Source organism: Chanos chanos, chromosome 2, assembly GCF_902362185.1.
Source record: "Chanos chanos chromosome 2, fChaCha1.1, whole genome shotgun sequence".
Lineage (NCBI taxonomy): Eukaryota > Metazoa > Chordata > Actinopteri > Gonorynchiformes > Chanidae > Chanos > Chanos chanos.
The window spans coordinates 52,586,043-52,599,426 of record NC_044496.1 but is presented as its reverse complement, the minus strand read 5'-3'; the positions used below and the strand labels follow the sequence as shown (position 1 = coordinate 52,599,426).

The window sequence follows — 13,384 nt, the reverse complement described above, 5'->3', positions numbered from 1 at the left end:
TCACGTGCTGACTCAAGTGTTCCTGTGGGAATCTGCTCCAGTCCCACAGCCATGGGGGCATATGGGCAAGGGAGTGTGTGTGAGTCTGTTTGTCTCTAAGTGAAACTGTTTATATGCATGTTTGACTTTGTTTTCTCTCTCTCTCTGGATTTTCTCTCTAGGATAGAGCATTCCAGTGTCCGTACCTACTGCTGACTGCTAACTGTTCTGTTCTGTTTAGACGTCTGTGCCCTCCCGTGGGTAAAGAATACCACTCGAGCTCAATCCAGGGTAAAAGTGCCCACTGAACTGGCTAATGGCAGGGCTATTATACCCTAGGGAAGAATGGGAAGCTGAAGGGGAGATGGGAGGTGGTGGTGGCAATGGAGATGCCCACTCTGGTACTGTAGAGCCAGGTGAGTAGGTGCTGAAGCCCGCTGACTGCGAAGGTCTCTGTGACCCATCGACCGGCAAGCTCAGAGGAAGTGGGCGGTTCAGTGGGTCACCTCCAATATCCACTGAAGTGCCGGTCACTGAAGACATCTCTGACAGAAAACTGCTCAGACAAGGGGTGGGGCCTGTGGATGCAGGGGAGGGGCCTCTTTCTGGGATGGCTGAAATGTCAATCGCTGGGTTTTTTGGGCTGGCCCTTCCACTCCCTTCACCTGATTCTGAGCCAAGTGTTCCTCCTGAACTGCCATCTCCAGGTACACTGTCTGACTTTCTCTTCCTCTTGCGACGGAAATTTCCATTGTCAAACATTTTCTCACAGTTTGGGTCAAGGGTCCAGTAATTGCCCTTGCCTGAGAAGAGAGAGAAAGACAGACATTGTAACAGTCAAGAGAGTGGAAAAAAATTGGATTATGACTCAAAACAGATTTACTTGCACAACTGAGTGGTGTCCTTACCAAAAATCTTCAAAAACTACCTGCAATTACTGGACACTTGACCCAAGGTTCAGAGCACAAATACCACACACAGTGTATTGTTCAGACAGTAACGGCTATAAATTCTTACCTGGATCATCTTCATCTCGTGGCACCTTCTTAAAACAGTCATTCAGTGAGAGGTTGTGCCGGATAGAGTTCTGCCAGCCTGCCTTGCTCTTGTTGTAGAACGGGAAATTGTCTGCTACATACTGATAGATTTGGCTTAGAGTCAGGCGTCTGTCTGGGGCCCCATGTATTGCCATGGCAATAAGAGCAGAATAAGAGTAGGGTGGCCTGACCAGCTTCATTAAGTCCTCCTGAGAAGGCATTGAGAACCAACCAAGTTCTCCGCCAGCTCCTCCCGGTCCCCCCGGACCCAGGTAGGGCCTCTGCATGCCATAATGCTGAGGGACAAAAGGTGGACCAGGAGGTCCTGGTGGTCCTCCAAGGTACGGAGTACTGTTGATCCCAGGGTTGTTGAACCACAGGTAGGGATTAGGGGCAGAGGTAGTGTAGTCTCCAAGGTCATAGGAGGTCGGGTTTGTCCTCTGAGGACTCGGCAGTGACGGAGGAGGGTAGTAGTTGTCACTGTATAAGCTGAGCTCTGGAGGTTCTTGTCCTAAGCTGGGAAACTGGGGACCACAGCGAGTAGGCGACTGACCTTGAGGCTCAAAAGATGTCATGGTCAGGGCCTCAGGTGGTTTTCTTTCTTCTCCTCAAGAGACAGGCAGCTTTAGAGACAGTCCTTTGGTCATTCGTTGCTATTAGTCAGTCGTATTTAACTATGGCCCAAAAGAGCGCTTATTTTCTTTCCTTACGTTGTTTATTACGGATCCAGTAGTTTTGCCCCACTCTCACTGTCTTCTCTTTAGCTCTGACACTCTCTCAGTACTGTCACCTGTTGCACCTGTTTTATTTATGCATGTCTGGCAACTCCCATGGCACACCTGATTGGCTACTTTTTTTCACTGTTCCGCCTAACTCCTTTTTTTTTTCTTTTCTTCTCTTTTTGTTTGTCAGCCAGTTCCTTGAGGCATTCAGAGGATCCCACTTGACAGTTTCCATCACACTGATAACTGTCAGGATTCTTCAGCTGTTTTATTCTTTAAGCCTCTTTAGCTCTGTTCATATTTTGTGAACTATTCCCTATATTGAATCATATGTAATGTATGTTTGTATGTGACAGAATAGTGTATGAATATGAATATGAAAGAGAGCAAGAGAGAGAGAGTGTGTGTGTGTATATGGGATATCCAAGTCATGTCTGTACACTGTGGGGGCCTTTCCTAAATTATGTAAGCTGTAAACATATATGTGATATGTAAACTAGTGACATAATCACGTCATAAAGTCAAACATTTTGAATTATTCATGATAATATCTTTTGAATAAGTAGGTCTTCACTTATATAATTTTCGTGATATGCCATTTTATATTTTAAGTTTTATTTTAAGCTTTTTTTTTTTTTTTGAGGTTTACAACACCAAATTAGTGGACCTTAGCAAATAAACGAAGAACCTCAGACATGCGCAAGTCACAATATTCATTATCTTTAACGTCAACTTTTGAAAATTTGTTCACGGGCTCTCCGTGCACGTGTATGTTCAGTCGACTAACAAATACCAAAATGTGAGTATGGCAGTTAATATAATACATAAAGTAAGTTAAATAACTGTTTTATGTGTGTACAATCATACATACAATGCTAACCGTTTCATCACACTTTTTTTTTTGCCAACAACAAACCATTTTCAAAAGAAAGCCTGCTTTTCCTTGGGTCTAACTTAACGACATTGTCAAGCTAGTTACCTGAGGGCAGTTCGCAAACGCTGGTATTCTATCTATCGACGGCTAGTTTGACAATACTAAAACGGTCACAGAGATAGTTTGTGAGATCAACCGGTCAGAAGCTTACTCAGCTAATGAAGAGCTAGCAAGCCAGGGTTAACTTTCCTCACATTCTTCTTCTTCTTAACTTCCGTTAAATATCTTTCAGTTAAAGGAGGTTGTAGTTCAGTTACCATTTCCTTTTGAGAATAGTAGGAGCAAGTAAGCGCAAAGGACGGACTATTTTTTGGCTAATGTGACCTATTGAAAGGCCAGTCGATAAACTAGCATGATACGCTGTTGGTCTTCAGATGGAAGACTCTACGTCAGCAGATGAACTCCGTGAAGATACCCTGCAGCTCAAAAAGGATCTGGAGAAAATCATTGAAAATATGGAAGACATGTCAGGTACATGAAGAAAATTATTGAGCATGTAAGTTTTATTTTAACAAATGCCTGAGAAATGCACACAAACCAAGTGTGTTTCTCAGTGTTTTTAAGTTTAGTCATTTACCATAGGCCTGTGCTTCAATGGACCAGAGATTGTGAATTGAGTGTTGTGGACTTAGTGTTGAAAGTGTTGGTGTGACTTTTACAAAGTGCAGTGCCAATTTATCTCTCTTTGTGTTCCTTAGTGCAATTGACATGGATGGCTTATGACATGGTTGTATTGCGCACTTGCCCAGAGCTGAGAGAATCGCTGAAGAAACTTGAGGATGAGTACCTCAAGTGCAAAAGTGTTATTTGCAGCCCTGCAGCCAAGACAAATCTTGAGGAGTTGTCTGCAACCATGGATTATGGTGGCACTGAAACAAAGACTGATTATGTTGTCCAAAAGAATGATTTCTGAGTCTGTTAATGGTTGTTTTTTGTCGTTCAAGCTGGTTCCCAGTGGTTAAGATTGTAGGGCTCATGGTGTCAGCATTAAAAGCCAAATCTCTGATAAGAACTGAGATGTTCAGAAGATGTTTCACGAATTGATGTAAATGTTTTAACGCTATTTTACCACTACTACTAGAAACAATAAACCATCTGTATATTGAAAACATTGACTATTCTGTGATGATTTGTTGTTGGCATCTGCTTATGTGAAATATGTAAAATCATGGAATTGCAAGTGTAAAAATGGGATACTAAAACAAAATATAATTAAATAATTCCTTTCTGTTGAGTTGAATGAACTAGTAATTACTGCAGTATTATTGACAGCTCATCGGCATTTTTCAAATATTCAACCGAGCTTGTTTTCTAAAAAATACAAAACAGTTTTGCCTTTGAATGAATCATGAAGCAGGTAATCATTTGTCTGAGAAAAGTCTGTGAATTATTTGAGTATTTTGTTAACATGCTGTAATGTCACACTCAAGTAAATGTCTGCAGTGAGAGTCTATGTTGTCATATCAGGCCATAACCAAAAGCACTTTAAAACATATATTGTTTTGAAATATACTATTAAAATATTCTTTCCGTTTTTTTGTTTTGTTTTGTTTTGTTTTTTTCCAGATGGAGAGTATGGAAAATAAGACTGAAAATGGCAAATGTGGAACAAGCGATGACCTGAGTCACATTTTGAAATGCTTAGACTTGATGATTGACAGTTTGGACCAGTTGGCTGGTAAGCACTATATTTAGATGAATTAAAATGTTCTGTTGGTGTCTTTAAACTGCTCAGTCTTCTTTATCTGGAAGACTTGCTTTTGGGAGGCAGGACTTTATGAATCATTGAAAGCTTGAGGGGCCTGCTGAGTAAACTTAAGTCTTCAAAAAGGCGTGATATTATGCCAGCTGTTCTTTAAATGAAGCGAACGTTCAGAATTTGGCACAAGGTGTGGTGTTTTGCGATGGCGGTTTGATAACTCTCTGAAAATTAGTGACTGCGTTGGAAATTTTTACAAAGTCTCGTGTCTTATTATTCAATATTGGAGCAACAATAAAATGATTTTAATCCTGCCAAGATGGCAGTTAGTCAACAGTCGCGGTTATGGTGATGATAATCATTCTCCAGCATCAGCACTAAGACAAACAAATCAGCATCTGCACCTCTGCCAAATTCTCTGGGGCAGTCAATATTGCATTTTGTTATGTCAAATAGCTTATCAGCTTAGCTAAGATAATGACGAAAACAAGGATAAAGAGAAAACATGCACTGTATCTCGTTCCTGAAGGAGACTGTAGGATAGTAATTCTCTGTATCGTGCGCTGTCTGTTTTGACAGTTATTTGACACACAGATGAACATAGCAGATTAGAAGTGTTATGTCTGTTGTACATAGGCGGTGCTTGAGCTGACTAAGTACTTTCATAAATCACATCATGTAAAGTTTGAGTGCATGGAATTTGAGCTGAACTTTCAAAATCACACACCCATAAAAACTAGATTTTTTTTTGCTGTAGTTGAGATTATGGCGAGATAGTGAATTCTTTTATGAATTTCCTGTTGTTTACCGTGCTGTGTCATGCGCTGTCACTTTCTAATGTGCGACAGTCGGCATTCAAATGGTGATTAATTCGCTTTCAATGCACATGTATGGGTTTACCTACCATATCACTGGTTGTGAAACTGGTAACTCCCTTAAATGAAACTCTTTATTTCCAGTGAACACTCAGCTGCTGCAGTGTAATCTGACTGTGTGCTTCACTGACCCTGACAAGCTGGTGTGTCTGTGCAGCGGTGAAGAGAGCAGAGCATGGCTGCGGACATCAGAGCCAGATGACTGAAGAGGTAGTGGAAAGGTCAGGGCAGGGGAGCACATGACTTAGATGCTGCTCAGTTGAGCTGAAAAGTCCTAACTCTTGGTTGCCTCTGTGTTTACGCAAAAACATTCGGTTTCATGAATCATAATTTCTGAGGAAACGTAATTTTATTGTAAGGTTAATATACATAAAGTTTCAACGGAAAAAGAAAAACGAATATTATTTGTTTAACATTCCAGATGGTCCTTGAGATCTGGGACCCAATAAACTTTACCAGAAAGAGTGACAAGATGTGATAACAACCTCTGGCTCTACTCCAACACAAACCCATTATTCATTATTCAGGTGCTCACAGGCTATATCCCATCAACCCTCATCAGTTTTTTCCACTCTATGCTAAAAGAAAGGTGCATTACTATTCAGCGGGGAAGTCAAGGGATTTTTTTTTTTTTTATCCACTTGGTTTAGTGCAGAATTCCTCCAGAATTATTCATGTTTGTCTTGGCTTCTGCTCTGGCTATGACAGTTTTGATTTGAAATGCTTTCTGTTTTTAAAAGGTTTGCGCTGTCTTTTTTAAAAGTCTCTCTTGCTGCTGCTGCAGCTCACCAGTCCTCTGCTCAGAGGCTCACCGGGTACATTAGACAGCACTGTCGCTGTGGTCCAGAACCACGGTCCATTGCATCAATCAGCAACAGCTTGGCTTTCGTGTGATGTGTGATGATGTCTCTCACACTGGGGAAACTCTGTCACACAAAGATATTGATCAGTTCAGCTGTAATGGAAAAAATGTCTTCACTCAGCAAGTGAAAATCAATTCAGCAGAGCATTCACAAAGTAAAGCAAACTTCAAAGCGGTTTTCTGTTATCCCATATGTAATTAGCCTTTTTTATAATTACTACTGCTTATTTCTGTAATTGTAAAATACAAGAGAGCTGTCAGAATTAACCATTGATTACCTCATTGCTCATTAAGCCTGTGCCTAGGGAGTAACCATCTTGGACGCCTTGGTAACGGACCTGTATGTTGTAGACTTTGTCCTGGTACAGTACCATGAGTGTATAAGGCTGCTCAGTAGAGCCCTTTGAGCTGTCTCTTACAAGGAATGCACCATCCTGGAAGACCCACCCAGCCCAGCCCCACAGAATAGTCACCACAAGCAATGACCTCGGACTTTCAGTGATATGCACACACTTGCAGACACACATTTGCATTCTAGACCGATTAAGTGCCATATTATGCCTTGGAGGACTGTTTTGGCAGATTTCATGTTTGGCAGAATGTCTTTCTTTTTATTGTGATATATTATTGCAACAGATTTGATGTGTAAGCAGATGAATATCAAAAATATTAAAACACAGACTTGTACAGGCATGTAGGAGGGCCACTGACCTTATTGACATATCTCAGAGAAGCCTCAGCATCTCTTCTCGTCATCTGTCCCACATACCACGAAGGATCCATGTCCTGAACAGATAGGAACAATATTCACAATTTTGCTTTTCTATCTTTAGGCATTATTTCTGCTTAGCCCTTTATTACGTTCGTGTTGCAGAGAACAACTGATAAAATCTAAATGCCCACATCTTTAATGAGGCAGGGATAAACTGCCTCATAATATCCAAGCCGCTAAGCTCTCATGTAGCTACAGCACCACCTTGTGGTTACACAAGGAAATTACACCCAGGGGTTGGTGGCATGTATTGATTGGTGTGTCTTTTTGTACCTCCTCATCCTCAGAGCTATGCCTGTCCAAATGAGCTTTAGGAAGTGGAGGCTTTGCTGGTTGACATGGGTTAAGTCTGTGTCAAGGAGGAGAATAAGAAGTGAGGAGGTGATGAGCTGGGAGCAAATTTTGCCTTAGGTAAACGGACCAATGGGATTTTTGATGAAGCTACAAACCTTTGAGATGATGAAGATATAGGCGGCGTTGAAGCTACTGAACTTAGTGCCCCACACCTCCCTGGTTGGCAGGTGTTAAATAGGTGAATTTAAATTTTTGACGAAACACAATCATCTCAGACACAGGCACGCAAAATTAACACAGACTTGTAAGTTCTTTAAGTAGTTTCTAAGTATTTTACTGCATTGCTACAGAGCAGTGTTTGAATGTCTTGTACCTGATCTGCCTGAGTCCGTTTTGGAAAGACCAGATGATCCAGGTTTCTTGCTGCGATCTACCTTTGGTACACCCGGACCAGCTGTGACCAACAACAAAAAAGGGAGAACAAAGAGACAGGAACAAGTCATATAACTGCCACATAGTCTTGAAAACCCCTACTCTAGAATGACGGCCCATGGGGAAAAGAAGCAGAAAAACAGACTAACATGTTTTGGGATCTGTGAATGGTCTGTGGGGAGAGACGTCAGGTCTGAATGGAGGCCTAGCTACCTGTAGCTGGAGACACGTAAAAAAAAACAAAAAAACAAGAGTGTAAAAAGAACGCATCACACGATAATTCGTGTTCAGACTGAATTGTCATGAATATATAATATTAAAACACTTTAATTCTATTTTCATACGGTATTGAGGCCCTTGGAAGGAGTAGGAGACTCATCATAGCGTTGGGGTGGCTTGGGCAATCCATCTTTCATCGGACCACCTCGAATAGTGTCTGCTCATTACACACACACACACACACACGGATACATCAACGACTTCATACAAAATGCAACTGAAGACTAGCCAAGCATCTGACTCATTAAACTTTGGCACGTACGGTCGTGAATGGTTCAGTGAATTGGACAGTCACCTATGTAATCACCGCCCCCCAGTGGCTTGGCAAGCTGGAAATGACTAGGTATCTCATCAGGAGTGTCTGAGGGCGGTGGCTCATAGTCGTCATCGCTCTCCTCGTCTCTGTCAGGCCTATCCACTGTTGCACACACGTAGTTGTCATCAGGAAACTCATCCGGTTCTTCATAGTCATTATCACTTTCGTCCTGATCCTAGAGTGGACAGGTATAGAGATAACATTTTTGGTCTGAAACAAAAAAGGGATCCTGAATGATGGTTTGGATGTTAGTGGTTGGAAGGGTGAAAATATGAGGAAGAGAATTTTAGACTCACGAATTCATCTGAATCCCACTGTTTGTTTTGTCCAGCATCTGTTACAGGAACACAGTAAAACTGTCCATAAAATTTAGCTCAAGGACCCATCAGAAATATGCACATATTTGATAAAAACGTTTGTCAGACTTACTCTGTTGAAAAGGTTGTGGTTTTGACCTTTAGACATGAGAAAAATTATTTTAAGAATCTTAGGAACTTTTTTAACAACTCAAAAATATGTGTGTGAATGAAGCGCGTACAGCTATACAGTCTCACCGATGAAATATTCCTTTCTTCTCTTGGCTCTGATTAATCTTGTTACAAATTTTCATGATAATTCTACAAAAAAAGTAAAAGAAAAAAGAGGAAGAAGTCATCAAAGAATTTAAAATCTTCATTTAATTTCCTCTATTGTGGTACTTTCTGCCTCTGTATGCATGAGAATTTTGGGATTGTATTTTCAGCAACATCATTTAGAGGGTTTGCATGTGAATCTGATCAACTGATCAGACTTACGGAGCATGCACTTTGGGGAACTTGTGGAGGTCATTCTCTGACATGTTCTGAAATAGTTTAAGATAAAGGGTTATCATTAAAATCTAATAATATTAATTTCAAATTGAATTAAAATAGAGTTAGCGCTGTATGCAGGGTGAATACAAAAAGCACAAACAGTGTTTATGGGCTCTTACCAGAAACCAGGAGCCATTCATACCACACTTCTTCACAACTGTGTCACAGCCAGACAGCTTCATCTGCAAAAAAAGAAGACAAGTGTGAAAACGCTCGCATGAGAAGCAGTAACACATTTTATCATTATGCTTTTCACGATTGTCACAAGTGCTTGTTCTAGGGGAAGTTAATTTGTTCGAAACATTAGCCATTGACTATGTTTATATGCCAACATTTTACTAAGGAGGACCACTAATCTTTCATATTTTTCGCAGTAATATTTGGGCATAGAGCAGGGTTCCAATTATGGGGGGGATTGGGGGTAAAAACAACAGTTTGGGGGGGGGGGGGGTGTCAAAACATTTATATATCCTATCCTCTGTAGCCCTGGAGAAAAAGTTGACCCCCCCGATTGTCATTGTATAATTCGCACTCTGGCATAGACCTTTGAAATCTACAGTGAAATTTTGAACTTTGGTGCGCATATGCAAATAGATATGTCCAGCTCCAAAGACAAGCACAAGAACATATAAGGCCCACATACATGCAAAAGCTGATAAAAAGTGTGATCTCTGTGCAAATGCACAGAACTTAAGTACCATCCCCAGAACAGGGGGGGTTTTACTCTTAAGCTCTTTGCATCATTTTCTTAAACAGACGGTTAACTGTTTGAAAACGAATGCTGAGGTAGTTTTACAACAAGTATTATTGAAACAAATAATTTGGTTTTAGTTTGTTTTAGTTTCTTTCGGTCTTGTATGCATGATGTTAATCATACGACAGAAATGTGCTTGTCTTCATCATCTTGTAATAACAACAACAACAACAAAAAAAAAACAACTCAGAGACTCATTCTACGATCAAACATGTTTAGATCATGTCAGGGCCTATCTGATGTTTTCTTTTTTTTTTTTCTCCCTTCCTTCTGCTAACTAAATGATGACTTGACAGGTAGTATGCCCTCAGTCAACAAATATTATGTTTGGACCGCTTGGCAATCTAGCTGAAAATATGAAATTCACTCAGTGTCTCAAGCATGCAGGGTTTTCCTCTTCAGCAGCGATGCATTTCAAAGTCCGTCATACTCACTTTTTTTAAATAGTCAGCGAGAGAGTTTGGGTTCCAGCCCATCACTTCTGACTTGGAAGGAAAGTTGTCAAAGCTCATTGTGCTTCAGAAATCTTTCCTCTCTCTTTGAAGAATGTTCAATGTTTATCCTCCAGACTATTACGGTGTCATGCAGCAGATTAGTCGCATTGAAAGAAAAAAAAAAGTGCAGCGTCGTGGATGATGTCTCTCTTACATTTACAGTTTTCTCTAGTATAGAGAGTGCTGTCATGCAAATAACAGTGCCTTAAACAGAATCTCTCGCCTCCCCCTGCCTTTCCTGTAAGACAAAAATAGAGGAAGTACTGTGTCATTCAAAGCTGCTTGTGAGAATTCTAAAATGTGAAGGGGGAGGAGATGTTTTGTATTTATATATATCTACTGAGGCCTCTAAGTTGTGCTGTTATTATTTGTGTGTGTTGCGGTTGCCAGTTGCATACGACAACAAGCACCAGTAATAGGGGGCAAATGTGCACTTTCACTCTTTACATACAGGTTTGGTAAACACATACATACGAGAGCTTAGCAGTATATCTAGAACTGACCAGAACCAACATCACTGTTACCACACATAAACTTGCTACTTCCCTGAAAAAAAAACAAAGAAAGCATTTACTATGCATGTGTCATTTATTCTGACCAAAGCAAAGAATTTAAAAAAAAAAAAAAAAAAAGATGAAGGTTGAAGGAGAAGGTGAAAGTTTTCGACGGTGCTTTTTGATTTAAACCATAACTACACCAGTCAGTCACAGCCATATCACATACATCTGTGCACCTGCTTTCTTGTTTTCCCAAAGTGATGTTTTGAATTAATGCTGCAAAATACGCAGCAAATTTGGTAGACTGACTTCCGTTATCTCATTTTAGCAATAATTGTAGAACCAACCAGGAAATGGCTCTTTTCAGATTGAAATAGTTTGACAGGTAATAACCTTGGTCGTAATCCTGCCAACCAAACCCATATACTGCACCGAGGGTCGGCGGGCGATGCTCAAGAATCTAGTTGTTGACAGTTATTTTGTGATGAAATAGATTTTACTATTTTGCGATGAAACCGAATTAACACTTTACATTTTAGTGTTATAATAAAATCCCCATGTTGATCACTATACTGAGGTACAGCTGATTAGCTCCCTAGTCCATTATATGCTGCTGGAGACTTGAGAAAGGCAGTTGTGAGTAACAGGGCCTCCTGCCTGTTCACTTCTTGAATTCTAACACTAAGGTGAGAGTTAGAAGGAGACTGATCAGTCATCCTGAGGACCAGCAGGACGGTCCCCGTGAATATAGCTCCAGCCCTAGGGGGCCCGGCCCACAGCTGGGGGGGTTTGGGGGGGGTGGAAGATAACCCCCTATTAAGTCTGGAACCTGAAAAAAAAAAGAATAAAATTGAAGCAAAGATGTAAATTATTTATGATACCACCATTTTATTTATAGAATATCAGCATACATTTATGCCAAATTACATGCTTTTGCTTTACTTCTCAAAAAACAGAACTGTCAATTTTAAAATGTGATATGAAAACATGACGTGTTTGTCATTCTTGATTTGTTGGTTGCTTTCAGAACAAGACAAGACAAGACAAGACGAGAGCATTTCGGTACACTACTCAGGGGCTCACTTGCTCAGCAGCTCAGAACCTGGAAACACTTAATCCCCATATTCCTGGTGTTCTTGACAAACTCATTACACTTTACACATAGAGTGAGGGGGGCGGCGCTCCATCTGACCGAGCGTGTGTCACTGCCCAGTTCTTCTGAAGAGGGGAACAGAGCATTCCTCATCTTTGTCATGCGCAAGTGAGATCTTAAAGCAGAAAGGAAATGGGTCTTTTGTGGTTTGATGCAGACAGGGCTCACCTTTAGAGCTGGGGTTTTGAAGAGGGTAAACCTGGAGGCCTTTACAGAGACAGCAGCCAGATTCGAATCCATATGAAAGGCCAAGGGATGAAGGGGAGGAGGTGGTCTTTGTGGGTTCACTTTGTCGACAACAACATGGCACAGTATTTAGAGGTTTGGCCACTTTGTCTTTCATTCATCAGGGCACAGCAGGGCTGCATGGGAAAAACATCGTATCAGCAAAGGCAAACAGGCAAACTGTGGTGAGGGAATATTTCACAAGCTGCTCAAGTTATCTGAGGAGAAAGGGGAGCCTTTTATGCCTTTGTTACCCTTCTCTTACACCACCAGGACCTCTGCAAGTCTGAAGGCCCATGAAGCTTATGCATAACCTGAAAACAAACTTACAGCTCAGAGTACATTTTCATGTTATCTAAATGTCCTGATCTGGGCTTAATTAGTAGTAAAGGAGTGTTCACAGTACCAGGGAAAGATTAATTGTTTATTCTGCCTGAGCATGTTGCCAGTGCACAAATTACACACATCTAACATATGTTACGTGTGTTGAAATGTATTTCAGGTTAACCAGCCTCCTTATAATGAATTGTAACAAGCAACTGTGACAAGTAACTGTTCTGCAAGGAAAACACACTGTGGCTGCTATAGGTTTGTCATCAACATCCTCTCTCAGCAAGTTTGTTGCATTCTATTAAAATGCTCAGTTAAGGCCATTGCAGCTCCTTACCCGCCTTCACATTCGATCTCCTCTGTCCAAAGATCCCTGTCGGAGCCAAGCACATTGGCAGATTTATGGTATGTCCCACCGAGAGCGAGATATGGGCGTCCCAGTTGTGGAGGTATGGGGAAACAGAGTGTGTTAGACGGGCGAGAATTTTTATTTCGATCAGTTTTATTACTAGGCCGGAAAATTGCTCTGGAGAATGTTTACTTAAATGTTGAATATGCTATATAGAAACCTACAAAGAAAATAAATATTATATAGAACTATAATATAGTGTAACATAACAATATTGGGGGGAATAGTACGTCATGCTAGAAATGTGTAGTGCGCTCATTCCACTTTGATTTATTGTCATGCGCTTGAAAAGTGACTGTGTACACTAACACAGCGGTGGTCTGGATTACCATGCCAAACACCTTTAAACATAGGTGTGCTCCCTACGGTCTCTCTCAATGTTTTTGTGTCCCTAAAATACTTAAGCGTTCTTTCAGTGCTATCTGCATATCAAAGTAAAACTAAGGGGAAAGGCTGTGCTCGAGGTGTCA

General features: G+C 40.9%; 3 protein-coding genes across 3 annotated transcripts; 1 reads left to right on the top strand and 2 right to left on the bottom strand.

Moving 5' to 3' along the window:
• Positions 1-216: 216 nt before the first annotated feature.
• Positions 217-1,591, bottom strand: foxi3b (forkhead box I3b). Its single transcript, XM_030766616.1, has 2 exons — positions 997-1,591; positions 217-782 (listed from the first exon to the last, which is right to left on the bottom strand). Exons 1-2 carry the CDS (start codon positions 1,589-1,591, stop codon positions 217-219), a joined length of 1,161 nt encoding a protein of 386 aa, XP_030622476.1.
• A 1,455-nt stretch (positions 1,592-3,046) lies between these two features.
• On the top strand, positions 3,047-3,585 carry syce3 (synaptonemal complex central element protein 3). Its single transcript, XM_030765549.1, has 2 exons — positions 3,047-3,143; positions 3,371-3,585. The coding sequence occupies exons 1-2, from the start codon at positions 3,047-3,049 to the stop codon at positions 3,583-3,585; spliced, it is 312 nt and encodes a 103-aa protein (XP_030621409.1).
• Positions 3,586-6,046: 2,461 nt separating this feature from the next.
• On the bottom strand, positions 6,047-10,318 carry lcp2b (lymphocyte cytosolic protein 2b). Its single transcript, XM_030765548.1, has 12 exons — positions 10,241-10,318; positions 9,172-9,234; positions 8,996-9,042; positions 8,754-8,818; positions 8,498-8,535; positions 8,181-8,376; positions 7,820-7,825; positions 7,548-7,628; positions 7,154-7,209; positions 6,820-6,894; positions 6,387-6,542; positions 6,047-6,172 (listed from the first exon to the last, which is right to left on the bottom strand). The coding sequence occupies exons 1-12, from the start codon at positions 10,316-10,318 to the stop codon at positions 6,047-6,049; spliced, it is 987 nt and encodes a 328-aa protein (XP_030621408.1).
• Positions 10,319-13,384: the final 3,066 nt, after the last annotated feature.